Below are 27,295 nucleotides of genomic sequence, written 5' to 3'. Positions count from 1 at the left end.
CCAGCCTTGGAATGTACACACGCAACTTGCCTTTCTTGCGTAGCACACTACTAGCACTTACACCTCTCTCACGTGACCTTTGCCTTGATGATTTTTGTGGTGAACGCTGAAACAGTTCCAGCACCGCAACTGAGGATTTATCACTTGTAGCCATGCGAAGTCGCCCTCTGCACATCACACACACTGTTCCATGAACCTCGAATTTGTCTCATAGACGTGCAATTGTTAATCTTGAAGGTGGATCAGTCCCATACTCACTTCTCCACTGTCTCTGAACCGCAGCAACATTCTCAAACTTCCAGTACCACTTAATAACCTGCTTCCGCTCTTCAAAGCTCAAACGTACGTCCGCCATGTTGATGTTACTCTCTTGCCACTAACTGGGTTGGCCAGCTAGATCGACGATTCTGCTGCCACCGGTTGAGGAAACGTAACATTACTTTTTCCCAGAAATTTAACCTTGTAGGTAGGACAGTAAATTTTCTATGACAGTTCAAAGTGTGTATACATTTTTTGACGCACTCGGTATATACAGTGTGTCCCACAAAGGGGTTTACGCTATTTGAATGTTAATAACAGAGAAAGTTTTACAGATAACCTGATGGAACTTTTTGTATCTGGATCTGTCATGATTAGTGCTTGTTGCCATTCATTTGTTTTTCTTTAATTTCAGTTCAGTTGCCAGTAGTGACAAGTAATTGACAAGATGGCTGGGAACCTTTCTGTTGAGCAACGGAAGTGGATTTTAAAGTGTTTTTGGAAATGTGAGAACATGAAAGAAGTACAGAGACGATGGCGGTCAGAATTTGATACTGCGCCACCATCACGTGCAACAGTTACGAAATTACGTGACAAGTTTGAGAGGGAAGGAACTGTGTGTGATCTGGGACGGTGTGGCAGGAAGAAATCAGTATCGGACGAAAGAGGGATGGAAGCAATGGTACAAACTTTCACAAGATCCCCCAATACATCAAATTCTGCCCGCCATCGTCTCTGCACTTCTTTCATGGTCTCACATTTCCAAAAACACTTTTAAATCCACTTCCGTTGCTCAATGGAAAGGTTCCCAGCCATCTTGGCAATTACTTGTCACTACTGGCAACTGAACTGAAATTAAAGAAAAACAAATGAATGGCATCAAGCACTAATCATGACAGATCCAGATACAACAAGTTCCATCAGGTTACCTGTAATACTTTCTCTGTTATTAACATTCAAATTGTGTAAACCCCTTTGTGGTACACTCGGTATATGTCAAGCATAACACAAGATGTAGAAAAGAGATATAAAGGAAACAAAATAGAAAGTGAGAAAACATTTGAAATGTAGTAAGGAAAAACTAAGATCCACAAACTCATCTTGTATAAAGTGCAAGGTCAACAACTGATTGTGTTTATTTATTGACAGCATATTGATTTTCTTAAAAAATTGTTTATGCTGTTCATCTTCTTCTTTCTCTACCCCTTACGCCATTACAGTGTTTGGGGATGCCTTGACCCACTGTTTCCAATCTCCTCTGTTCTTGGCCATCTTCTTTATATCTTGGAATGTCTTCCCTCTTTTTCTTCATATTACTTCCACCATGTCCTCGTATGACTTCCTTGGTCTGCCCCTGGACCAGAAGGAAGAAAGCCCAGGGGCACACCAAGGAGTTTCCTTTCCTCATCCATTCTGGTTACACAGCCAAACCATTTCATTTGTCTTTTCATGAGTTGGTTTACAATTGATGTTTGTTCCAGCTCTTTCCTTATCCTTTCATTTCTTACTCTCTTCTTGTTTATCCTACACTATCTTTCAGTAACACTTCATTTCTACTGTTATGTTACTAAGTTCCTTTCCTTTTGTTGGCCAGCTCTCACTTCCATACCATACTACTGGTTCTATCACTGATTTATATATTGTATTTTGGTCCTCGTTCCTATTTCTTGTTGTCTAAATATTGTCTAGTTCAATTGGTAGTATGCATTATTTGCTCTTTGGACACAATTTGAGACTTCTGGCTCTATTTTCCCATTTTGATGAAGTATTGTTCGAAGGTATTCGAGTTGTTTTCCATTACACTTCATGTTCAGGTTTCCTACTTGTTCTTTTCTTCTGCTCATCTTCATTACTTATCTCTTACTTTCATTAACCACCATCCCTTTTGCCTTTAATGTTTCTGTCCATTCTAGTACCATTCTTTGCAGCTTGTCCTCTGCATTTGCAATGAGCGCTGTATCATCTGCATACGTTAAAGTTTCACAATACACTGTCCTCATTCTCCACCTTGGTCTTTTCTGTTCTTCGTTTGTCTATTCTCATTCTCCACCTTGGTCTTTTCTGTTCTTCGTTTGTCTATTCTCATTCTCCACCTTGGTCATTTCTGTTCTTCGTTTGTCTATTTTTATCACTTCATCCATTATTGTTATGAAGAGTAATGGGTTCAAACTGTCCCCTTGTTTTACTTCTCTATCCATCATAAAAGCTTGAGCGCTGTTTGTTAAAAGAAGAAGAAAAAAAGGTGCAAATTATGATTTCTTCATGAAATCACATTGATCCAGTAGAGCAGTGTTTCTCGACCACTGGGCTGCCCCAGTACTGGTCCCTGGCACAGTATACTTGAACACGAGACGTTCTCCTGAAATTTGTCATTTCAGCCGTTTTCATTACCAGATATTTTGTAATGGATATTCAGATTAATTGGAATCTTTGTGTGTTCTAAATGCAATCCACCAATGAAAGCAAACTAATTTAATGATGTTGGCCTGAGGAAACTACAAGATTTCATTAAATCCATATTATATTTGTCAACAAGCAGAGGTATAATTAAACTATTATTCTTTACAATTAATGCCATAACATATTTATTAATATTTGATTTCAAGGGTACCTATTAATTAATGCATCATGTTTAAAAAATTAAAAAGGTATTTACGAGTGAAATTGTTGGGATTGGGACATAGACATTTTAAAAAAAATAATTTAATGGTTCCAGAAAGCTTGAGAAACTCTGCAGTAGACTGACTGCTTGTATTAATTTAGCTAAACTCAATATGATTGGTAGTTCCTTCAGCATGTTAGCATTATCAGTGTTGAAATGGAACATAGTACACCATAACTAAAAATGAAACATTATTTTATATATATATTTATAAAATATAATATATTTTATATATTTAATTTAAATTATCACATTAATTTTATGTTTGAATGCATGTTTATATCTTTTAAATTTCATTTTCCAGATGTTGATGAATGTTCTGTAAACAATGGAGGTTGTCAACAAAGATGCATCAACAATGAAGGCAGCTATTATTGTGCATGTAATGAAGGATTTAGGTTGCATCCTAATGGAAAAGACTGCATTGGTGAGTGCTTTGTCCATTGCAGGCTTTTAACAATGTACATGAAATAGTCAAGTAAATACCTGTGATTTTTAACCATATCAGTGTGACAGTTTCTAACATGTGAAATATATGCATTTAGCATTGTTTGCTATTAACGCATTATTTTAAATACCTCAAAATTATTTAAAAAATTGGGCTGAAATATTATTAAAGCATAATAGAGGGTCTTTTGAGAATGAGAGTGAGGTTTTGTGAAATTACTTTAAAGCTTGCATTACCCACTATCCTCTGAGAAAGATGTGTTAAGATTGTATCATTTCAACTGATTGTATTGAAATCTTATCACATTTACAGCATTCGTGGCTTTGAAACTACATATGTCATACTTGAATACATTTGAAATTCTCCTGTATGAGATAAAACACACAGCACCTAATTCCCTTGTAGAATGCATTGCTTTTTTTTTTAACTTTGTGTAAAAGTGCTCGAAAAGGGAGGGTGGGTCCTGGTATCCCCCAGCAAGGAAAAATTGTGTGAAGCATACTCTCACTTATCCCATTGTCCTCATGGTAAAACATACAGTAGAAGCATCCATCCCCCTCAACTAGTGCAAAGTCATGGCCTAACATCATCTCTGACCCAACAGTTTCTACTATGAGAACTGTTCTGTCGTGACTGGAATACGTCAAGTTACCAATCATGTGTCAAACACACCTTGAAATGGACTTATTATTTGCCTGCCGGCCCCCATCCCAGAGTGGTTAGCGCACCATGCTATGGTGCCAGGGGTCCTGAGTTCAAATCCTGGATGGATGTTCGTGAGTGTTCATTCATCAATTTCATCATATTATCACTCATCCCCATATTCACAAATTAGCCAAAATTGCACAAAGGGCGAAGTAAAATAAAGCAAACCAATCAATCAATCAATTATTATTATTTGCCCCTTTCACCTCCGTCATTTTATTTTAATAGTTCCTCATTAGATTTCTTCTTGTGAAATCATGACAAAATAATAAAGCTACTAAACTCCATGATGCAACAGCCCTTTGAAGCCCTAAGTCCTGCCAATTGGCTTTACATTGGGATATATGTTTTTTCAGCACATCAAGTCCTGTTGTCACTGTTTCCTTGCTTTGAGAATTATGTCAAGAGAATAAGGGATTCTGATCCACCACAAGGAAAATAATCGAGAATGAAACTGCAGTAATTGCTTCAGTCTTACTTGGCTTGCTTGTGGACTGAACTGAATCTCATTAATGACATGATTGATTGATTGATTTATTAGCATCCATTCAACTTTACAAAAGTTTGGAATTGTCACATTGTACATGTACATTTACGATACATCTATAAAATTATAGGCATAATATAATATAAAATACAATAGATAGTATGAGATACAATATATTGTATAAATAAAAGAGAATAAATGCATGCTCAATGTTATTTTCTTGAGACAAATTGGCTAAAAATTTGTTATCTATATTCAATGTACACTTCATCCGCTATGACATTATGTACACACACACACACACACATATATTGAGCATTACATAGTCACCTATACTTACATCTAGATAAATGAATCGACCTCAAAGGTTGAAATATTGAATTTATCATAGTTTTTCTTGTATGTACGTATTGCTTGCATTCTAGAATTATTTCTCTTGCAGTCTGCAAGAGAAATAATTGAAATTATCAGTACCACCAACTTCATATGGCAACAAGACTCAAAAAGTTTTGTTATATTATGCACAGACATGTTCTGTTTTCAAAATGCCCCTCAAAATTACAATTTTGTTGTTTTACTCCTAAACTTCAATATGTGCAACATTGTTGCATGGAGAATGTCTAAACGATACTCAATTCTCTCCATGCATTAGAGAACATCTCCCCAGTCACCATTGCTAACACTTATGGTATTCTTGTTTTCAATGGTTTAACAACTGGAACAACACAGAAAAAAAGTATGGAGAAGTAATATCCTTACAATGTGGAGACCATGATGTTGGACCATTCCTCCCAATCCAGCAGTTTTGGAATATGTTACTCAGTGCCAATGAACACCTAAACCTCAATGTGGAGCTGTTGTCTAACACATGTAGAGAAATTGAGTATCCATGCAACATGGCACGCATGTTGAAGTTCATGCATAAACAACAAACTTGTGATTTTAGGGGACATTTTGGAAAACACATCATGTCTGTGCCTAATACAGGGTCAGGCAGAAAAACTTGGATGATTTTTAGAATGATATAACACATTCAAGCCCGTAGCCAGGATTTGATTTGATTTCGGGAGGGGCTCACACTGATAAAACTTGATTAGGAGAAATGATGATAATTGTCATTTTACAATAATAACTATTATAAGTAATTTAACTCATCAAACCAATTTTAATCCAAATTTATTATTATTATTTGCTACTCGATCCACTGTATAAGTGAATATCCAACATAAGTATTGTCCATTATTTTTCTTACTTTTTGTACAGTTAGTGTACTGAAATTCATAGTTATTGTATTTTGTTATTAACTTTTACACATTCTGTTAAAAAATCTTTAAAGGTTAGGGGTGAATTTTACTCATAAAGTTTATATTGTGTGACCTCTCACAAAGAAAATTATACATTTTGAGAGCTGTGGATCCATTTATTCTTTGAATTAAATGGTAGAATGAAAAAAATATTCCTCTGTTATACACTAAACTTTATATCGATCTAATGTTTAATCCTGCTAAGGAAGTAAAATTAATTACCACTATACACTATTTAAATTAGATATTTGTAGGATTTTTTTTTGGGTGGCGGCTTCAGCTCCCTTAGCCCTCCCCCTGGCTACGTTCCTGAACACAGTAACTAAAAATAGTTCTTTATTTATGTGCTAGACATACAACCATATGTATGCAATTATTACTCAAAAAATAAAATTATGATTTCCACTAACATTAAGTGTGGAAAATAACATCTTGCAAATGGCCCCCATTTTGGTCCACACCCTGCTGGAGTCAGTCGCTCAAACTTCTAATGACATTTTGCAGTATGGTGACTGAAACTGCAGCTGGTGAGAAGTGGAATCCCCAGTACCTTTCCTCCCATGACCCCATCACGTGACACAATAACAAAACAACAATTGGCAGGTTTTCTCTTCCACACAAAAAACAAGTGAGAAGTTTCAGCGACCGACTGCAGCAATGTGTTGACCAATCATTTGCAAGATAGTATTTTCCACACTTAACGTTGGTGTAGATCATCATTTTTCAATAATAATAGCACATAAATAAAGAACTATTTTTATTTACTGCATTATATCATTTTTGAAGTCATCAGGTTTTTCTGCTGCACTTGTAAGACAAACATTTCCAAAACACAACATGTCACTCACTACCTAGTGTACGTTTTGTGTAATAAATGTTTGACATCAGGCAGAAACTTTAGGCTCACCCAGTACATTGGGCATCTCAGAGATGTTGGAAAGCTTTTTAAAATGTTGTATTCTTTTTTCCTAAGACAGAGTGTATATATTTTTCTTCAGATGCTACCATCTGTCTACCCCTGAAAACACCAACAAAAGCAATATTGGCGTGTACAAGAAGCAATGATTCACTCACGGAATTTTGTCAAGTGGAATGTGAGAAAATGGCTCATTTCACATCTGGTGTCGAATCGTCTTACTCTTTCACATGCGGACCCCAAACCAAATACCACTGGACGACTGATACGGTTATCTCTGGAGCAACTATTGGAAGTGCACTGGGTTGTTCTGGTATGATTCCAAAATATAATTTCAAATCTGACTCAGGGTAATGCATGTATACGTACTGGTCCAATGCTAAATCAAATTTACGCAATTGAATCCATTTCTATTCGAATGCATTCATATTCACATTTTATGTGCACAAGTATTTGTGCAACTATTGAGTGACAGAAGTAATCTCTTGTTTGTTTGTTTTTTATTTCTAGTACACAGTGGCATGCTCATGAATTTTGAAAAAGGTACAATATGGGTGGGAGGCAAGAGCATATTTAGAGGATGCTGCAGAGGGTTTGGATATTCAATAAATAATCCATTTATATATTTTTTGGACATTAATTTCTTCTATAGGGCATCTGTTTTTATGCAGATGTTAGTGATATTTACTGCCTATTTCTGCTCATGTAATAATAGGAATAATAATAATTATTAATTAACCTATTTTCATATAATATTGTTAATATGCATATTCATTATAAACTTTATTATTGTTATTTACATTTCATTTATTTGATTTTTCTTTCTTGTTAAGTGTCCTTCTGAACCATTGAAGTCTCATTGGATTTTTTTACATGTAAATTTGTATTTTTTATATTTTGTGTCGTTTGTACCATTTTTGGCTAATTACAATGATGAGGGTGAGTGATGATTAGATGAAATTTAAGGGACATTCACAAAGAAGGACTCAAACCTGGGAACTTAGGTGGTAATGTCGAAACTCAAAAGGCTTTATGTTTTTAGAGGGACAATAAGACCCTATAGATCTTGATATTATTTTAATATTTTTTTTAGTTGTTAATGCAAATACAGATATGATGGTTATTTTTTAAGTAAGGTTCATTTTGCAATAAAAACGAAGTAAGTAAATGTTTTTCAAGAAACCATTTATTTTCTGAATTTACATACACTTCTCTATTTTTCTACATAATTTCCTTGCCAGTTTAAAAAATTATCATAACGAACTGTGAGTTTTTGGATACCTTCCTCATAGAACTCTGTCGCCTGTGATGATAGCCAGGTACTCAGGGAAGCTGAGTTAATTGTTGTTCCTTGCGACAAGAAGTCCACTAATAAAACAACCTGCCTGTCCCAAAACACAGTTGCCATGATGCTGGTCAAAGAATGCCGAGAGCCTGCACACACACACTCATTACGACACTCATGCACAATTCCAAACGGTATTCACAAACAGACCTTATGCCTAGAGACTACCACCTCTTCTGCCATCTGAAGACCTTCCTGGGTAGCAAGCATTTAGACACTGATGGTTGATGAAGAGGTGAAAACGACCATGAGTAACTGGCTATCATCACAGGCGGCAGAGTTCTATGAGGAGGTTATCCAAAAAAGTTTTTTGAATTTGAATTTGAATTTTATTTTCTTCCGTTGACCCTTGATTAAAAGGGAATGGAAAACGTCAAGATACATAATGAAATAATAATTAGTTTAGTACATCATAACAAAAAAGAAGAAACATTGTGTAGTACATTACATCACTACACCAAAGTAAAAATTAAAGAATACACTTCATTACACTACAATAAAAATAAAAAAACATTATAGTTTGTTACGATAAATGTTTAAACTGGAAATTATGTAGAAAAATAGAGAAGTGTATGTAAATTCAGAAAAGAAATGTTTTTTTGAAAAATATTTACTTACGTCATTTTTATTGCAAAACGGACCTTATTTAAAAAATAACCCTCATATTATTAATTAATATTTTATTTTGTGTACTGATCTATTTAACAGTAAATGTGTGCTTCGTGCAAGTGACTGGCACACAGCTCAGAAACTTGCTTTAACACTTGGCGAACAGGAAATAATTGAGACTCAAGAAAATTTATCTTATGCATCTAATACTATGTGTGACGGCTACCGAGCCATTTACGTGTAAAAATCTGACATGCTGTAAATTACAAGGAAAAGTTTTGGAGACTCGATTTATATAGGGTCCTTACCCTGGTCCTTACCCTTGCAGGGCAAGGAGGAGGCTAAAGCTGCTATTGCTGCCACTAGATATGCATAAACAACTATGTGCAGACCAGGTGTTGAACCTGGAACCTTCCGAGTTAGGCAAAAGTAAGACACATTTGGCAGAATTTAATGTAGTAGAGTTCTTATGCAAAAGTGATTCACTCCATTCTTCCTGTTTTGAGTATATTGCAATGCCAAAAGGAAACCGTACAATAAAGGGTTGTTTCTAAATTTATTTATGGGCAAATCAGATCTGCTTCCACTTCAATTGTAGATGCATATCCTAGAACAAAAATAGATCAGTTCGTATTTCTTTTGCCATAACAGCAAAACTTACTTGTTTTCTCTATCGCAGATTGGAGATTTCAGTTGTGATAATTTATTGATTGCACACACTTCCATATTGCATTTATTTTCTAGATTCAACATTTCTACCTGATTACATGGCTGTAGCTAAGTTCTACTTCACTGGAGTTCTGTGTTCTTCCGAAGAAAATGTGAGAAGCTATGCCATTGAGTTAGTTAGGACTTTAAAAGGTAATTATGAACAAATTACAGATTTCATTTCAATCAATTTAATTGAATCAGTTTTTGTATACTTATACTTAATGATGTTGTGAGTTGTAGTGGATGGACGTGCTTGAATAGAGCTCCGCGCTTTCACCCCTCAGCTAGCCTGGCATTCTATTCTCCACCGCTGTACGTTGCCACATCTTCCGCCAGGTTAATAGCTTCACCGTGTGGATCTTCGGGGTTGTTATCATGTCCAAGCCTACACTATCAGTTGTTTCAACCAAAGTGGAAGAAATAGGCAAAACTATGGAAGCATTCCAGCAACGGCTTGATGAGTTGCTAGACAACCATGGATCAGTGCAAGAAGATGCTGACCTCCGCAAGTCACTCCTGAACCTCAGAGAGGAGTTTGTGCAATTTAAGAGATCGACGAGCAACTCCATGACAGAGCTGCGGCGAGACCTAGAGAGCATGAACAAGCAGATACGCACGAACACCATTGAAGTAGATGACCTAGCGCAGTACTCTAGGAGGAACTGCATTTTGCTGCATGGGGTCCCCAAAACCACCAACGAAGACGTGGACAGCATCGTGCTCCAGACTTTTCAAAATAAGCTTCAGTTGCAGCACATCAAGCTCGAGCACGAAAAGATCATCTGCGGAAGTCTTGAGATCGGGAAAATGCCCCATCATAGTGAAATTTGTAAGCTACCGCTCCAGGAACGAGGTGTGGAAGTCAAAGAAGATGCTAAAGAACTCGTCCTTATTAATTACAGAGTCGCTAACTCCATACAGGCAGAGGGTTTTGCGGGTGGCAAAGGATCGCGTAGGGACACGCAAAGCCTGGAGCCAAGACGGGCGCATTTTCGTATCTCACGGAGGTCGTCGCTACCTTATATCTTCCCCCGAGGATCTTGACGTTCTCCCTTGAGATGGGGTGCAACGCGAACTGAGTGTGAAGTGTAATGAAGAGCATATGTGACTTTTGTCGTTATGATACGCTGTGTATGAATAATTGTGTGTGTGATGTGTTCAAATCATGTATGTTTAGTGTGAGTTTTTTGTCCGGGTTCTTGTTTATGTTATCGTCTTTTAATGTGCGTGTGTGTGTGTCATTCCCTGATGCTTTCCTTCATGCTATTCTGCTTGACAGGGTAAGTAATAATTCTAAATTTGATTTTGGTATGTTAATGTTTCTTCTCCCATCTTGTTTCTGTTCGTTAAACCTCAATTCTAAAAATGGCTAATCTGGCAACAATGCATCTCGGTGGCAGTGGACGTAATTCTGAAGAGGGTCGTTGCTCTGCTAATTACCCTGGCACTCCGCCCCCCGTGGTCAGCACAGCCGAAATTCTCGGAAATGAGCTGAAGACTTGTCCGAACTCACTGTTGGTGTCACATATGAATGCACAGAGCATCGAAGCGCACCTCGATAGCTTCAAAGCTATTTTCTCCCCCCTGAATCTCCACTGCATTCTTGTATCGGAGACTTGGCTTAATCCCCTCACACCCTCCAGCATGGTCTCCTTGCGAGGCTACAAAGTCTTCCGAAACGACAGGTTGGGGAAACGAGGTGGCGGGGTGATGGCACTGATAAGGGAAGATATTACTGCGGTGGTTGTGGCTAAATCTGACGGCAACTACGCACAAATGACAGAATACCTTTTCCTGGAACTTACCATCAACAAACAGAAGCTACTGCTGGCTGTTGCGTACCGTCCACCTGGAACGTGCTTTGTAAATTGTGAAGAGGAACTGGCTAAACTCATTCCCATGTACTCGCATGTATTATTACTGGGCGATCTGAACTTTCATTTAGAAACTGACAAACCTGAAGTAAATAAATTCCGCGCTGCTATCTCTTCTTACAATCTAAATATTTTGAAGCTCGATCCTACCTTCCACACCGCTACCTCGCATTCTTGGCTAGATGTCATCTTAACAGGAGACTGCTCTCGAATCACCAAACATGGACAAACGAGCGCCTGCGGTCTCTCGTTCCACGATCTTATTTACGTTGCTTACTCGCTCAATGTTCCGAAATCCAAACCAAACATAATTGAATACCGCGATTTAAAGAAAATTAACCCCGCTTCACTAAACGAAGATGCTACAAGAACCCCATGGAATTCAATAAACAGCTTCACTAATATTAACGATAAGCTTAATGAATTAAATAGTCTAATCTTACACCTTTTCGACAAACATGCTCCACTAAAGAAAAAACGCGTCACGCGGCCTGCTTCCCCCTGGATGACCGACAGCATTCTTGCACTTATGGCGGAGCGCGATTCGGCTCACCGCAGGTTTAAATCTGACAAGCGCCTCAAATCTCGAAATACTTTAAACAGTTTTAATAACTACCGCGTGTTGAGAAATCGATGTAATCAGGCCGTGCGCAACGCAAAGAGAAGGCTTTCTTACGAATTATTAAATATGCAAGGCAGCCCCCGAATGTTGTGGAATAACTTAAGAAATCTAGGGCTAGGAGAGAAACGTAACGTAGATCCTACTCGTGTTTCGTCCCTTGATGAATTAAATACACATTTCTCTCTCTATAATTCAATGAATAATGATGCTAAAAAGGTTACTATTAGAGCTATAGCAAACCACAAAACAGAAATGATAGAGTTCAATTTTAACCCAGTCTATGCGTTCCAAGTTGCAACTGCAATCGGTCGGATCAAATCTGGTTCTGAAGGAGCCGACAACCTCCCATTGCGACTAATAAAGCTGATTTTACCTCATGTATTGCCATACATCACTGACATTTTTAATCTCTCTCTGCGCTCTGGTATTTTTCCAGATAAGTGGAAAATAGCACACGTTCTTCCTCTCGCGAAGACTGACCCCGCCACTTCCATTGACAACTTCCGACCTATCAGTATTCTTCCCACGCTATCGAAAGCATTAGAATACATTGCTCACGACCAAATCAGCCAACATACAAATGAAGTTCTGGCTCCGTTTCAATCGGGATTTAGACCTAATCACAGCACTAGCACCGCCATGACTCACATAACCGACGACGTCAGACAAGCTATGGACTGCAGACAGGCGACAGTTTTAGTTTTATTGGACTACACGAAAGCTTTCCAGTCACTCGACCATGATATTCTCATTTCCAAGCTAAAATCATTTTTTAATTTCACCACCTCTGCAACCGACTGGGTCAAATCCTACTTAACTGGACGTAAACAAAGGGTGGTTTATGATGGCAAGTGCTCGGCGCTATCTGAGATCACTTGTGGCGTTCCGCAAGGAAGTGTACTCGGCCCTTTATTATTTTCTTTATACATTAATGACCTGCCAAATATCTTGAAACACTGCCTTTATCACATGTATGCCGATGACCTCCAGTTGTACTATTCTGCACCCCCAGTAATGTTAAACGATGGTATTTCCAAGGTTAATGAAGATATAGAGAGGATTGTTAACTGGTCGCTAGACAATGGCATGTATATTAACCCTAATAAAACGCAAGCAATTTTGATTGCTTCCGATAAACTGAAACGTTACGTTGATCTTAACATTCTGCCTTCCATTCTTGTAGATTTGACTCGCATTCCATTTAACCAAACTGTTAAAGATCTGGGAATTGTGTTAGACAGAAATTTATCATGGTCACATCACACAAGTTCGGCGTGTAGAAAAGCTTTCGCATCTCTATATTCTATAAGGCGCATGGGCAAGTTCCTCCCCGCCTCTATCAAGGCCAAACTATGTCAGTCCCTAGTTTTATGCCATTTAGATTATTGTGACGTAGCGTATTCCGGCTTAACAGGTGAGTCAGCTAGACGTCTGCAGAGTGTTCAAAATGCCTGCGTACGATACATTTTTAATTTAAAATATTGGGACCACCTATCACCTTATTTTCTCAAATTGGGGTGGCTACGTATGCAAGAAAGACGAACGCTGCACACTCTGATTTTACTTTACAAAGTTCTCAACCTCAAGTCACCTTCCTATCTCCTCTCTCGCTTCCAATTTCTTCACGAATTTCACGATCGCGACACCAGATCACGCAGCTCCTCAGTTCTCTCTATCCCCGTCCACAGATCAAACTTCTTCTCCAACTCTTTCTCCGTATCGGCTGTAAGACTATGGAATCAGTTGCCAGAAAGCACTAGAACAGTAAGCTCCGTCGGTTCCTTTAGCAGACGTGTTCGCCACTCTCTTCAGAGTAGTCGGTAGATCTTCCCCTGTCAAGCAGACTAAAAAGCATGTGCAAGTGAACGAATTCTTAAAATACCTTGCAGTTACTTAAATACAATTTTAAATTTTGCATTCTTTCATTCCATATTAAGTTTTTTGTGTATTATATATTTTGTATTTTGTGTGTTATATTCAGGGCTTTAAGACTTGTGTGTATGAGTATAATGTGTGTGTGTGGACCTATGTGAAATGACTTAGTGTACTTTGTGTATAATATAATAATGTATAATTTTAAATGTATGGTTGAGTGGAAGAAAAGGCTTTGTACGGCCTTAACTCCGCCATTTAAAACAAGGCATTAATAAAGAGAAACAATAATGCAGAATTTGCAATGCATTGGAAAACATTACAGTATGTTTTGAATGGGATTGGGAATGTTAAATCAAAGGAAATGTGAAAACAGGGAGCTGCTCAAATAAGTAGTTTATTCAGAATTGTCAATCTGTCAATGAAGTTATGGAAAGTAACTACAACTTGTGATTAATCTTATCCTAGAAGACTGAGGTGGTTAATTGTTGATAAAACACAAAAAAGCTCTTGGTTGTGAGATCACCTTGTTGTTGCTTTCTCTCTTTTTCACTGGATGTTATTGTCACCTATTTGTATGTGTTCGTTTTTGTATTTTATTTCATTTTTATACCACCTTACTGACTCTTTAGACTTATTCAGGGTGGCTGCTCACCGGGAATTCTTTGAATTCTGGGAATTATGTATCAATTGTTGGCTTCGGGAATTATGCATGAATTCTGCATGAATTTTTCTCACTAGACGTGAAAAATTGCAACTTTTATTAATCCAAAGTCCATTGAATTTATTCACATTTATTAATCCCCTGATGCCACGGTAGCTCAGTCATTAGGGCATGTGACTACCATGATCCCCGGCTGTGGAAAACCACGATTTTTTCCACCTGTTCAAGTGGCTCCGGCACCCACCCAGCATTGCATAAAGTGGGTACCTGGAGGAAACTGGGTGGTAGATATGTCCAGGGGCATGGTGCTGATCACCAATTCCACACCCCTTATATGCCTTCATGGCATGGTGCAAAGTACGGGGGGCACACACACTATAAATGCCCTAAGGCAAGTTTTCCACAGTTTAGCTTATATTTTTATCGAGGAAGGAAAAGAAAGCAGCCTGCAAAATAAAACAGAATTCTCTGTCAGTTTACTTTACCGTATTAGTGCCCTTTGCAGAACAATCTGTCTGACAGGCAGAAGGTCATTGCAAGATATCTTGAAATTGATTTCTTAAATTTGAAGTTTGGAATTCTTATACAATTACCAATTTTTCATAGATTATTATATCCTGTAACATTTGGAGTTTGTGTTTGTAGATGCCGTTCAACTCCAAGACACCTCTTGCACCCCTAGGAGTGGAGGAGACATGTAAAACGACCGACATTAGTGTGGAACCCATAGTTTTTGAGGTCGCTAAAATGTGACACATCCAATGCCATTCAACTCCAAGACACCCTTGGCATCCCTATGGGTGGAGGTGGGAAGGAGGTGACATGTAAAAATAATCGAAAACGACCTTTATTAGTGTGGAATCCATAGTTTTTGGGATTGCTAAGATGAATAGTGACACTCCTAATGCTGTTCAACTCCATGACACCTCTGGCACCCCTAGGGGGGGGGGGAAGGAGGTGACATGTAAAAATAATCAATAACGACCAATATTAGTGTAGAATCAATAGTTTTCGGGATCGCTAAGATGAATAGTGACACTCCCAATGCTGTTTAACTCCAAGAACCCCTGGCTCCCCTAGGGGCAGGGGTGGGAAGGGGGTGACATGTAAAACGACCAATATTAGTGTGGAATCCATAGTTTTCGGGGTCGCTAAGATGAATAGTGACACTCTCAATTTCAACTCCAAGACACCCCTGGCACCCCTAGCGGTGGAGTGGGAAGGGATGACATGTAAAAATTATCGAAAACGACCGATGTTAGTGTGGAATCAATAGTTTTTGGGGTTGCTAAGATGAATAGTGACACTCCCAATGCCGTTTAATTTATTTATTCTTGCTCTTGGAGGTGGAACTAAAAATGTTGTTCATAAATTGTTGTTAAATTTATATTATAGTGAATTTGTAAAATATATTACTTTATAATTTGTATACTGTAAATAAAATTAGTTACATTTTACGCTATAGTGAGAATTCAATAAACACCCAGGCAACACAAGGTAATCAGCTAGTATATATATAAAATTGTATTATTGAATTGAATTAGAATTTTGAAATAGAGAAAACACATCTGCCTGCACCCTTGAAGTTTTGGAAAGTTCACCTTGAAAATGGGGAATGGGAAATTGTGCTTGAATTTTATCATGGTCCTAGAGTGGCCACCTTGTGATTGAATGATTAAGATGAGTGACGATTTGACAAAATTGATGAAGGGACACTTATGCGTAGGATCTGACTCGAACTCGGACCCTTCAGAACAAGATGATGAGTCAGTCATTTAATGTGCCTGGCAATTTATCTAAAACATTTTCAATTAAGTTTTTTCTTGTGCCAAATGATTTTTTGCTCAACTTATTTAACCTTTGTGTATTTATATTTATTGTACCTGTTATTTACCAATAAGCATTTAATGTGTTTTGTTTTACAGATCAGGTACTGCAAAAAGGATGTGAAATCCACGTTGCGAAGATCAGATGTGAATTTTCAAAGAGAGTGCTCCGTAAGTTGAGCCAGTCTAAAGGAAACGTCACGAAGGTCATTTTGAAAGTCGTGTCTCCTTCTGGAAATGTTACAAGTAGATGTGACCTGCAGTGCACAAAGAAATTAGCACAACGAGGATTGTGGCAAACCATGTCTACGCTACGCAAAATTATCAACACAGGAAGACCACCTGTTAGGTAGGTTAAGCAGGTACATTGTCTCTTCGGCAGTGTTCACACTGTTTATTTATTTATTTATTTATTTATTTATAACCATATTTATTCATTCTAGTTTTTGGACTTTTAACCACTGTTATTTTTTAAAGAGATTTACCTACGTTTTGGAGGCTGAATCTGCCTCCGTCTTCAGGGTAGTGTGTAGTCTGTTAGATCATATACATGGTCTATAAATGGTTGCCTTGGAGCAGGCGCGGTTGGCCTTATAGCGCACAGGATCAGTGAACCCCCAGTAATATACGGCATTTACCTCGAGAATGGACAATAAACAATGTCTTTACCTTTTGACAATTTTCCACTAAAAGTTCTACACAAGAAGTCATATATTTGTGTCCGTAATACGGCAAATTCTTTTGCTGAGAAAGAGAAACCGCGAATCGGCCGCCCTCGTGCAGACCCTCAGCTGAACCCCCACAGGAGAGCTCCTGCCATAGTGAAGGTTCGGGCAGCAGGCAGAAGCTCGGGGTAGCTATATGGGCAAAATATATGGCAATGGATACTGAGGAACCTCGATCTCCAACCAACGGTCATGCGCAGTTCGTGCTTTCTCAGAAGCAGCAGCAGAAGCCAGAAGGCACCGTCCTCGCTGCAAGTTCCTCCCTTCCAGTGTTGCCCTGTGAGGTTCAAGTTTGAAGCACATTCGTTACATATTCTATCCTCTCTGTTGAATAATTTTTGTGCCGAACTTCTTGGTATAAATGCAAAATTGTGGCAGAGAAGGATGAGTAGAAATGAATGAAAGCTGGAATTAGACACGATGAATTAAAATAAAAGAAATACATTACTAAAATAACTCGTGCATGCATTCAGACTTTTTCCTTAAAGATGGAAACACTTCGGATATGTGAAAGTAAAAGAATGGCGCGATCTTAGACAAGAAAGGAAGACGTGACAAACCATGTCGGTGTCAATGTTTCAAGGTTGTAAGTTTTCGAAGTGCTTTCATAGTTGTTGCAAAGTATTGATGCTCCAAAGGATGGACTATGTTACGTCATTTGATGCAGTGTAGGTGTTGCTGTCTGCGCAGGTAAGAAATGACCGCTAAAATGCATACAATTAAGGGAAACATACCTTCTCGTCTGTTGAAAGAAAATTAGAGATAAAGCGTGTGCTGGTCGACCAACTCCAAATTTGAAGAAAGAAAGAAAAGCTGTAGCGTTCCAATGAAAGGGTCTCAGGTTTCTAGTACGTACATACCATTTGTTGCCATTTCCCTTTAATAATTGTAGGATCATTGTGATTAGTCATTTTATAATTGCAGGCATGGACGTCCGGAAGGGGGAAAAGGGGCCACACCCATCTGAAAAATTAATGTCAACCTAAAACTACAGTGCGTCCATTTCAATCTTCAGCCGAGAGATCGGGAGAAACGTGGCGGGCGGCGCTTGCAGAGATGCCGACATTTGCGGCCTGTAATGCCCGCTTATGTTTATGGACATATGCAGACAATGATATAAATATTGCAAAATGAGCACTAACCTGTGTTATAATTTATCATCTGTAATTCATCCAAGTTCTGCCCTTATATACACAAAAAAATATGCTTTAGAAACGATGTTAAGAGCCACAGATAATAAAACATTTTAATCATAGTTTTGACCAGTAACCTCCTGCTTAAGTTCATATCCTTGAAAGAGTTTTGTGCCGATAGGGATCGTTTGGAGGTTTCGAATGTGCAACACTGTATCAAGATTACGCTGTAGACGAAACCGTTAAAAGTCAATGGTGTTCGTGAGCTTTCTTGCAATCCGTGTTCGAGTTTTTTGTTCCTTCACGACAGAGCTGTGAATATAGTGGCGAGCAGATGTAAACCAAGAGCGTGTTAATTTCGTACTGTGCGCAAGAGTGTTATTATTGGTTACTTGCCGTTACTTGTTTGTGTTATTGCAGTGTGTATGTGTGTTGTTAGTGAGAGGTTTGGAATGCCAGCTGCAAGGTTCACGTTACGAGGGGGGCTGATAAGTTCTCGGCCCGACCCAGAAGGACTTTAGCTACAGGCACGAAAGTTTCAGGCTATTCAACGTATTCTCCCCGAAAGTCTACACACTTGGCACTTGGTGGATATCAGTTTGAACAACTCTCATAACACAGGTTAGTGCTCGTCTTGCAATATTTATATAAATGTCTGCATATGCCCATAAAAATAAGCGGACATTACAGGCCGCAAATGTCGGCATCACCGTCAGCGCCGCCTGCCACGCTTCTCCCGATCTCTCGGCTGAAGATCGAAATGGATGCACGGTATTTATTGCACACATATAATTTCATTTCAGTCACAGTAATTTATGATGATTATTATAAAGACGTTGCAGGGACTGAAGGAGTGTTTCTTTTAGAGAACAGCACTATTACAAGAAAAAATGTGCCTAGTTTGTCCCCCCTGGAAAAAAAATGATCTTGCTTTCCATCCCTGGAACAAATCCTGAGGACGTCTATGACGTCCATAAAACCCGAAATTTCTTTCATAGATGCACAATTTATTGTACTTAGTTTTAGCCCTAAATTTATACGCACACCTCTACTATGAAACCTCATTCTATGAAAAAATTATGTACCAATCTTTTAAGCCCCCTCCCCATCCCTTTGTTTCCAGAAAAAAATCTATTTGCGGAAAGTGAGTATGTGTCATATGACTTCGGTGAACTCCCAGGAATATAATGCACGAGCCGCACCTGCCTTGGAGGATTATTCTTGGTGGCCTAGGCTCCACCGCATCTGTCGGTCACAAGGACCTCTATATACTAAAAGTTGCCAGGAAGGATTATCAGTGGCCCAGGCTTCACTTCGTCAGATGACCATGTCAAGGTCACGATCAGGGCTTCGTGTGGCACCGTTAGGTTTCCACCTTGATCTCCGGGGACTGGACCGCCCCGAATTACACGCTACCCTGAAGACGGAGGCAGATTCAGCCTCCAAAACGTAGGTAAATCTCTTTAAAAAATAACAGTGGTTAAAAGTCCAAAAACTAGAATGAATGAATCACCACTGATTAGCTACAAAGGAGAACCATATTTATAGTGTGATGTATATAGGAAGTTCCAAAGTACAGCACTTTTACACATAGAATAATAAGCAAATATCACAAAGTAAAGAAGAAAATGAACGTAAGAATAAAATACAAATACATATTTGACAAGAAGAAGAAGAGATATAAAAAATAAAAACATTAATATAAAATAATCCAATCCCTAAGACATATTTAAACACCAGAGCATCCAAACAAAGCACGTATACATTCATCCATTCTTGGTAATATTGAGTTACTAAATCATGTAAAAATTACTTCCTGCCATTACTCTTATGCATCACTGTTACTGCTCGATAGTTTCGAGCACCATGTACTGGGGTTTTTAGGCCCAATTTCATAAGAATATTGATGCATGATATTTTGCTATTCAAAATATTATCTATAAAGTGAATTCAATATTACTTCTTCTATCTACTAATTATCTGAGATTCAATCTGGGTAATATATTTTCATAGTCATAATAGAGACGAAATAATTTAAATTGAAAATAAATATAATTATGTTTGAGTATTATTATAAACCTGATACCAGTGAATTCAAATTGTGTAATAACATAAAAAATAGCACAATACATACTTAAGGTGTAGGGCCTCCCTGATGTTGTAGCGGTAACGTCATTAATCAAGGGTCCTAGGTTCGATACCCTATGGAGGTGCATGGCACAGTGGTTTGGACTGTAGGTCCAGTTCCGATTAGCCTTTCTGCAGATAAAGTGGAGTTAAACAAACAAACTTAAGGTGTATTTATTAAAAGTCAAGAAATGTTTTTATTTAGAAAAAAATACAATTTTGAATGTAACTTATATTCCAGGATTTCTGAGGGTCTCCATGGCAAAGTGGTTAGCACACCATGTTACGATGCCAGAGTTCCAGGGTTCGCATATCGGTCTGAGCATGGGTCATCTTTGTGTGTGTCTGCATAAATGTCATCATATCATTACTCATCTTCACGATTAGCCAAAAAGTGGCAGAAATGTGAAGTAAAATAAACAAATTAATCAATCTTCCAGGATTTCCATTTTTCAGAAAATTTCACAGACCAGTATCAATTAACTCATTCCCACCTTAAAATGAAGACAGAATGCTGAAAATTATTAACAAATAATGAACAATAATTATGATACATGTATTCTTGGAGAAGAAATTTTCTTTCCCTGGTCGAAAATGAATTTATAAATACAGAGACTGGGAACAAGGGGAGAGGAGATCCATGGTTTCAACCCCCCCTCTCCCTTTTCTAAAATTTGAGCACTGAAATATGTTAACTCTTGTAATAGCAAAGTGTAAACTGAAATTAACAATTTCCTTATGGCATTATGTGCATAATGTTATCACACTATCCTGAAAATGTACATTGCATGTTGGTTTTCAGTTTAAATTAATAAAAACACATGCTCTGATGAGCACTATACTTTATTCTGTTAAAATTTGTCATTGAATTGCTTTCATTTAGCCAATTTCATTTATTTATTACATTGTTGAATATTAAATATCTGCAGGACACACTGTTCAGAGTGATGAAATATTGCCACAGAAGAAAATATAGTGTTTATTAGTATAAAGTATTGTTAAAAACCTCTGGTCTCTCTTTACGCAAATTGTACATCCAATGTTTTGATAAATGAACTGCTCTAGCAGTAATGTCAATGTGTAGTACTTTCTCGTTTTAACATTTGGTAATGATATTCATAAGAATAGAAAATCAAGAAATGTCTTTAAAAAATGTAAGCTTTCTCATGTTGATAAATTTCTATTTATCAATTTATGAGCCTTATGAAAGTTTATTACCAATGTGTATAATTAATAAACATGTATTCTTATAGAGTATTAAAGTACTTGCTCTTCAACTTAAAAATTTTCACTGCTCAGAGCAATGTTTCGGCATTTTTCGTAACACACTGTTTTTCTTCTTCAGTGTTTATTTGTTTTGTTCATGTGCTTTGTGCAGTTATATTACATATTATGTTCCTAGAGTACTTCCATAAGAACCCGTGTAAAATTCTAGCATCTGTCAGATTCTAGGCTGTTCAAATCCTTGTGGTCGGTGAAGGAAACTGTACCTTGTAGCCTTAATGAAGTTAACAACAAATGCTGCTTAAATATATTGAATAGTATATTTTCCAAGTTCTAATTTGTAGATCTTGGAGAAATGAGCAATAAACAGTGCGAGAATAATATGAAATACTTAAGCTACTTCTGTTTGTTTATTTCTAGGGTTGATGAAAGAGAACTAACAATTTTACCAAGAAGTTTGAATGTTCGTCGGAGTGTAGTGTATATTTGTCCTTCAGGAACTATCAGAGTTGGCGATATTTGTGGTATGTATCTTTTTTTGAAAGTCCTTAATGAGTATAATATCTTTGAGAAAATAGTTTTTCACAATGTAGTTAACACCAGAATCACTTGTTATAATACAGAAACAGCGAAAGAATCAGTGATGCGGTGTGATGTTCTTGAAACTGTAAGCAATGCTAGTAATGACCCTGTTATTGACCAGTGCCTGTTCATCAACTTCAACTATCATAATCAATTAAATAATATTGAATTTAAAAAAAGTCTACATTTAGAGGTGATCATAGTATAGATAATTATCCATATTTACCTGTAAATATAGTAATACACTGTAAAATTATAGTGTACTCCTTTCTCATTTATCTGATTTTGAGTCGCACAAGAAGAATGACCTGTGTTACACTACGAGGACTGTTTGAAAAGTTCTAAGAATGAGAAAGAAAAACACAGTTTCCTGTTGAATTTGGCTTTATTTTTCTACATAGTCTCCCTTGAGAGCAATTCACTTCATCCAGCGATGTTCTAACGCCATGACACCATCACAAAATGCAGATTCCTCAAAGCTTGCAAAATGGTCCTCCACTGCCGCTTTCATGTCTTCATGTGATGAAAATTGCTTTCCACCAAGGAATTTTTTAATCTTTGGAAACATATGGATCTCTTAGGATGTCAGTGCAGGCAAATAAGGGGGTTTGGCAGAAAATTATACTTCAATTTCTTGATTTTTGCCATTGCAACAATACACGTGTGTGGGCTGGCATTGTCCTGATGCATGATGATTTTCTTCTTCTTCAATCCTGGTCTTTTTGCATGAACATTTGTGTCCAGTGGGTCGAGAAGGTTAGCATAGTACTGTCCTTTGATATTGGATCCAGTTTGTACATAATCTATCAAAAGAATGTCCTTTGCATCCCCAAAAATCGACTCCATGATTTTTTTCCTGCTGATCTGACAGCCTTCACCTTCTTTGGTGGTGGTGAATCATGATGCTTCCACATTTTGATTGTTCTCTTGTGTCTGGCATCTAGTAGTGTATCTGTAGTGATGAATCTGTGCACAAAATCAGTTTTGCGCTTCTTAAAACAGGCCAGACATTCATTAGACACTTGCATCTGTATTCGCTTTTCATTGACTGTCAACAGATGCGGCACTCGCATTGCAGACATTTTTCTCACCCCCAATTGTTCCACCGAAATACAAAACACCCATTCACCCGAGATACCCACAGTTTCAGCAATTTCACGCACTTTCATACGACCATCCTCCAACACCCTATCATGGACGTTTTCAATAATTTCTGCCATCCTTGCTGATTTTGGCCTTCCGCTACGTGAGTCATCTTTTAAGCTCTCACAGCCACGTTTAAACTCGGTAGTCCACTTTGTCACAGTGGCAAATGAAGGAGCAGAGTACCCTAAAGTGTTCATCATATCGGCATGAATTTCAGTCGCCTTCATTCTTTTTTTCATGAAGTACTTTATCACTGCACGGTGCTCAATCTTCTCCATTTTGCACTACAACGACACCTGCTCTGCTGTTCCTGCCTCTCGGCACAAAACAAGGGAAGATACTTGGGTGATACTGTGAATGTGTTGCCTTAAAGGATGGTGGATTCCACTGGCATGCATAGTTTTGAACTGCTGCGGTCATCGGTTGGTCATTCTTAGAACTTTTCAAACGACCCTTGTATATCCACGATTTCTCAGTTTGGCACCCCTGGATACAATTCATATTATTCAGTTCTCAGAGTGGAAAGGTTATACAGGGGTATGCTACCCAATTCCTTCCAGTTAGTAAACTTTGCACAAAGTATTCACTCACATTTTTTAATGTCACCGCTGTGAACCAAATAAGCATCCCCCTCACCTATTCAAGTCTTGAGCAAACATCCTCCTACATAAACATTCACTTCAAGCATTGACTTCTATTGAAGTACTTATAATAATTAGAAAATATTTTATTTCAAATATTTCGCGTCATGTTGTTTGTGTGAAGATTTCAGTTTACAGTGTTAGAATTCCAACAATAAATTAATATGCATATAGTTTAGAAAAAATAATCAACTGAAGGGTACAGGGGAAAAACAATCAAAGTCCACTTTTGTTGAAAATGGAGATTTTGATTCCATGGTATTGTAGGGGTGGTGTACTACAACCTCACATGCCTAATTTTAGGAAAAACACTCATACTCCTTCACAAATCAGCATTGAAAAATCCTTTTTCTGCTTCATTCTGTAGCATTTACAAACTTCAAATTGCATTCCTGTAAAGTTAAAAAGTGGACTTTGATTGCCATATTTTCATATAAATAAAGTTGAATGTTACAGGGGAAAAACAATGTTTGAGCACACACTGAAACTAGTTTTGTAAAGGCCAGTGTAGCCAATTGTGCAATCATTCTACAAATAAGTGCCTCCCTGATGGCATAATGGTAATGTCGTCACCTTATAATCAAGTGGTCCTGGGTTCTGTACCCAGTGGAGACACATGGCACAGTGGTTTGGGTTCTATTTTTCAAACTGTAGGTCCAGTCCTGATTAGCCTATCTTCGCATAAATCAGACTTAAAGCAACATTCAATCAATCAATTTTATAAATAAATCAGCTGTAATAAAAACAAGGGTGCCTTTCTATTCTTAATTTTGAGTAAACAATATGTTACTTGTGCATTTTGAGCTTATAAAGTTTTTAAAACATGTGCTTCATGAATTCATTTTTTCCCTTTAGTTGCATGTGGAGCTGGTTCCTTCTACAGTGAATCAGAGCAAAAATGCATTTCTTGTCCACCTGGAACTTTCCAAGATAAAGATGGCCAGACGGTATGTGTCCCTTGCCCTGACAAGGAGGGTACAGATGATGGGTGGGCAACAAGTGGTGCACGAAATAGCTCTGAATGTACAGGTGAGACTTTATTATTTTCACCATAGCATGATGGTGAGTTTTCTATTGGTAGTCATCTATGAAAATTAACCCTGCTGAAAATTCTATCTACTGTTTTCAGTAGATCAATAGGGGTTTTGAAACATCTACTTTGTTCAGATTTTCAAACACATGTAAATATAAATTTTTAATATGGAGTAGTGAAATGTAATATTTACAGCCACCATCTTAAGCCAAACACAGTATATGCATATTAAATATAATACTGAAGAAATATTTTCACTTGCAGTTTCTCTACTGTACTGTTTTCAGAGATCAATAGGTGTTTTGAATCATCTATTGTGTTTAGATTTTCAAATAGATATAATAACAAATTGTTAATAAGGACAAATTAAAAGTTATATTTGCAGCCAACATGTTGAGCTAGACACACTATATTCAATATTACATGTAACACTGAAGAGAATATGTCACTTGTAGTTCCTCTACTGTACAGTCACAGACACTTCTGGCTTGTAACAATACCACTGACTTGCAATGAAATTGTTACAACCCAGAAGTGGCCATGAATGTACATATTAGGCCTATTTAAGGTGTTCAGTAGATTTCCGAGAACCACAGTAGAGTACAATTGATACCAGTAGATTCTGTCTACTGTAAGTAGTAGAAATTTCCAGCAGGGGAAGCATAATTTATGGTGATAAATAATGATTCATGCATCTATGCCTTAGAAGGTGACATTAAGATAAGTTGTTCTTATATAACATAATTCATAAAATAATAATCAGGAACTTTGCTTTCATCAGCTAGAATAACAATAGTTTTCTTAGTCTATAAATCTTGCAGTTTTCTATTTATTTTGACATGAATTTCTTTGGTAGAATAGCTGATTTTTATAAAGCTTTTAGGGGTCTTAATTAAAAATATGCTGGATAATGAATCTTGCTGTTATTTCTATATATTTACACCATCTTTTAATGTACTATTATTTTTAAAGACCCATTGTTAATAAAATGTACAAAAAGGTAAAGTGTTCCCCTGTGCATAGCACCACGCCATGAAGGCGTATAGGGGGTGTGGGGGTAACGCCCCACACTTTCTTGATCCGGTCGTGAGTGGGGGTGATGTGATCAGCATCATGCCCCTGACCGCCTTTACCCCCCAGGGTTTCCCCCAGGTACCCATGTTATTCGATGCTGGGTAGGCGCCGGGGCCGCTTCCACCGTTAGAAAAGTTCCCGGATTTGAACCGGCCGGGGATCGAACCCGGGACCTTGAGTATGGTAGTCAGACGCGTTACCGACTGAGCCACCGCGGCCACCCAATAAAATGTACTACTCTATTAATAGCCATTATCATCATTATTACATGTGTAACACTTGGTTTGGGCAAGAACCTTTCCAGAAATATATTTCTACATATATGACATGGACGTACAGAAGAGGGAGCAAGGGGGGGGGGCATGCCCTCTCCCCCTGGAAAATGAAAGTCAACCAAAAATGATATATTTCACACATATAATTTTATTTCAATCATAATAATATATGTTAATTATTACAAGGGTGTTGCAGGAACATAATTTCAAACTGAACATGCAATGTTTTTTTATTTATTTTTTTCGTTTTTTTAGGAGACAACACTTTTGGGGGGAAAATTTGGCTTGTTGCTTCCCTCTGCTTGCCCCTCCCTAGAAAAAATCCTGAGGATGTCCATGCATGCCTGATATTTTTCACTTCATTGCTTTATAACTCTGGATAATACAAGTGAAATATGTAATAAACTACATTTCCAATACTGTTTTTACTAATTTTAAAAAGTAACTTATTGAAAGGCATTTTCCTACTTGAATTTTACTTATATAAATATAAATGTGAATGCCAAAAATTGTACATTTAATTAAATTTTTAATTTATTTTATTTTGTAGGTATTGTATTTGTATTTGTATTTTATGTAGGTGTTTGTCAACCTGGAACTTTTTCATCAGATGGTTACCAGCCATGCTCGCCCTGTCCTGTTGGATTCTATCAGCCCGATGCAGGTAGAATCGCTTGCGTAACATGTGGAGGAAGAAATCACAGAAATTATGGAGCAAAAAGCTTTCAGGATTGTGGTCTTACAGGTAGAACATAATCATGTACTCTCTATTATCTGTTAATAATATGGTGACAGCTCCAGACAATACTGGTAGTGGACAGGGTTCAGAAATCTGTGGAATTGATCATAGATTTATACCAATTGTAATTAAAACTACAGCACATACTGAATTCATTAGTTAATTAATGAAAATCATACAAGAATCATCAGGTGATTGATGGGTTAAGTAATGGTCTCATAAACCAGTAATTAGTAATTTAAGAACTGCTTCTGATGAAAGAATTAGTTAATAATGCCATCTAGGTTTGCCAA

At 37.5% G+C, this 27,295-nt stretch overlaps 1 protein-coding gene across 2 annotated transcripts in view; it reads left to right on the top strand.

Moving 5' to 3' along the window:
* The window catches only part of LOC145993736 (signal peptide, CUB and EGF-like domain-containing protein 3), a 143,043-nt gene that overhangs the window by 97,682 nt on the left and 18,066 nt on the right, over positions 1-27,295 (top strand). For both annotated transcript variants that reach the window (XM_083129482.1, XM_083129483.1), the window contains 7 exons: positions 3,225-3,347; positions 6,863-7,093; positions 9,479-9,595; positions 16,403-16,652; positions 21,933-22,036; positions 24,737-24,910; positions 26,844-27,008. In XM_083129482.1, the coding sequence (XP_082985608.1) occupies positions 3,225-3,347; positions 6,863-7,093; positions 9,479-9,595; positions 16,403-16,652; positions 21,933-22,036; positions 24,737-24,910; positions 26,844-27,008 (1,164 nt within the window). The remainder of the gene's footprint in view (positions 1-3,224; positions 3,348-6,862; positions 7,094-9,478; positions 9,596-16,402; positions 16,653-21,932; positions 22,037-24,736; positions 24,911-26,843; positions 27,009-27,295) is intronic.

The sequence above is a fragment of the Lepisma saccharinum genome, chromosome 10, assembly GCF_977018435.1.
Source record: "Lepisma saccharinum chromosome 10, izLepSacc3.1, whole genome shotgun sequence".
NCBI lineage: Eukaryota > Metazoa > Arthropoda > Insecta > Zygentoma > Lepismatidae > Lepisma > Lepisma saccharinum.
Note: the sequence above shows the minus strand (reverse complement) of the source record. Positions and strands in the feature narration are given on the sequence as shown.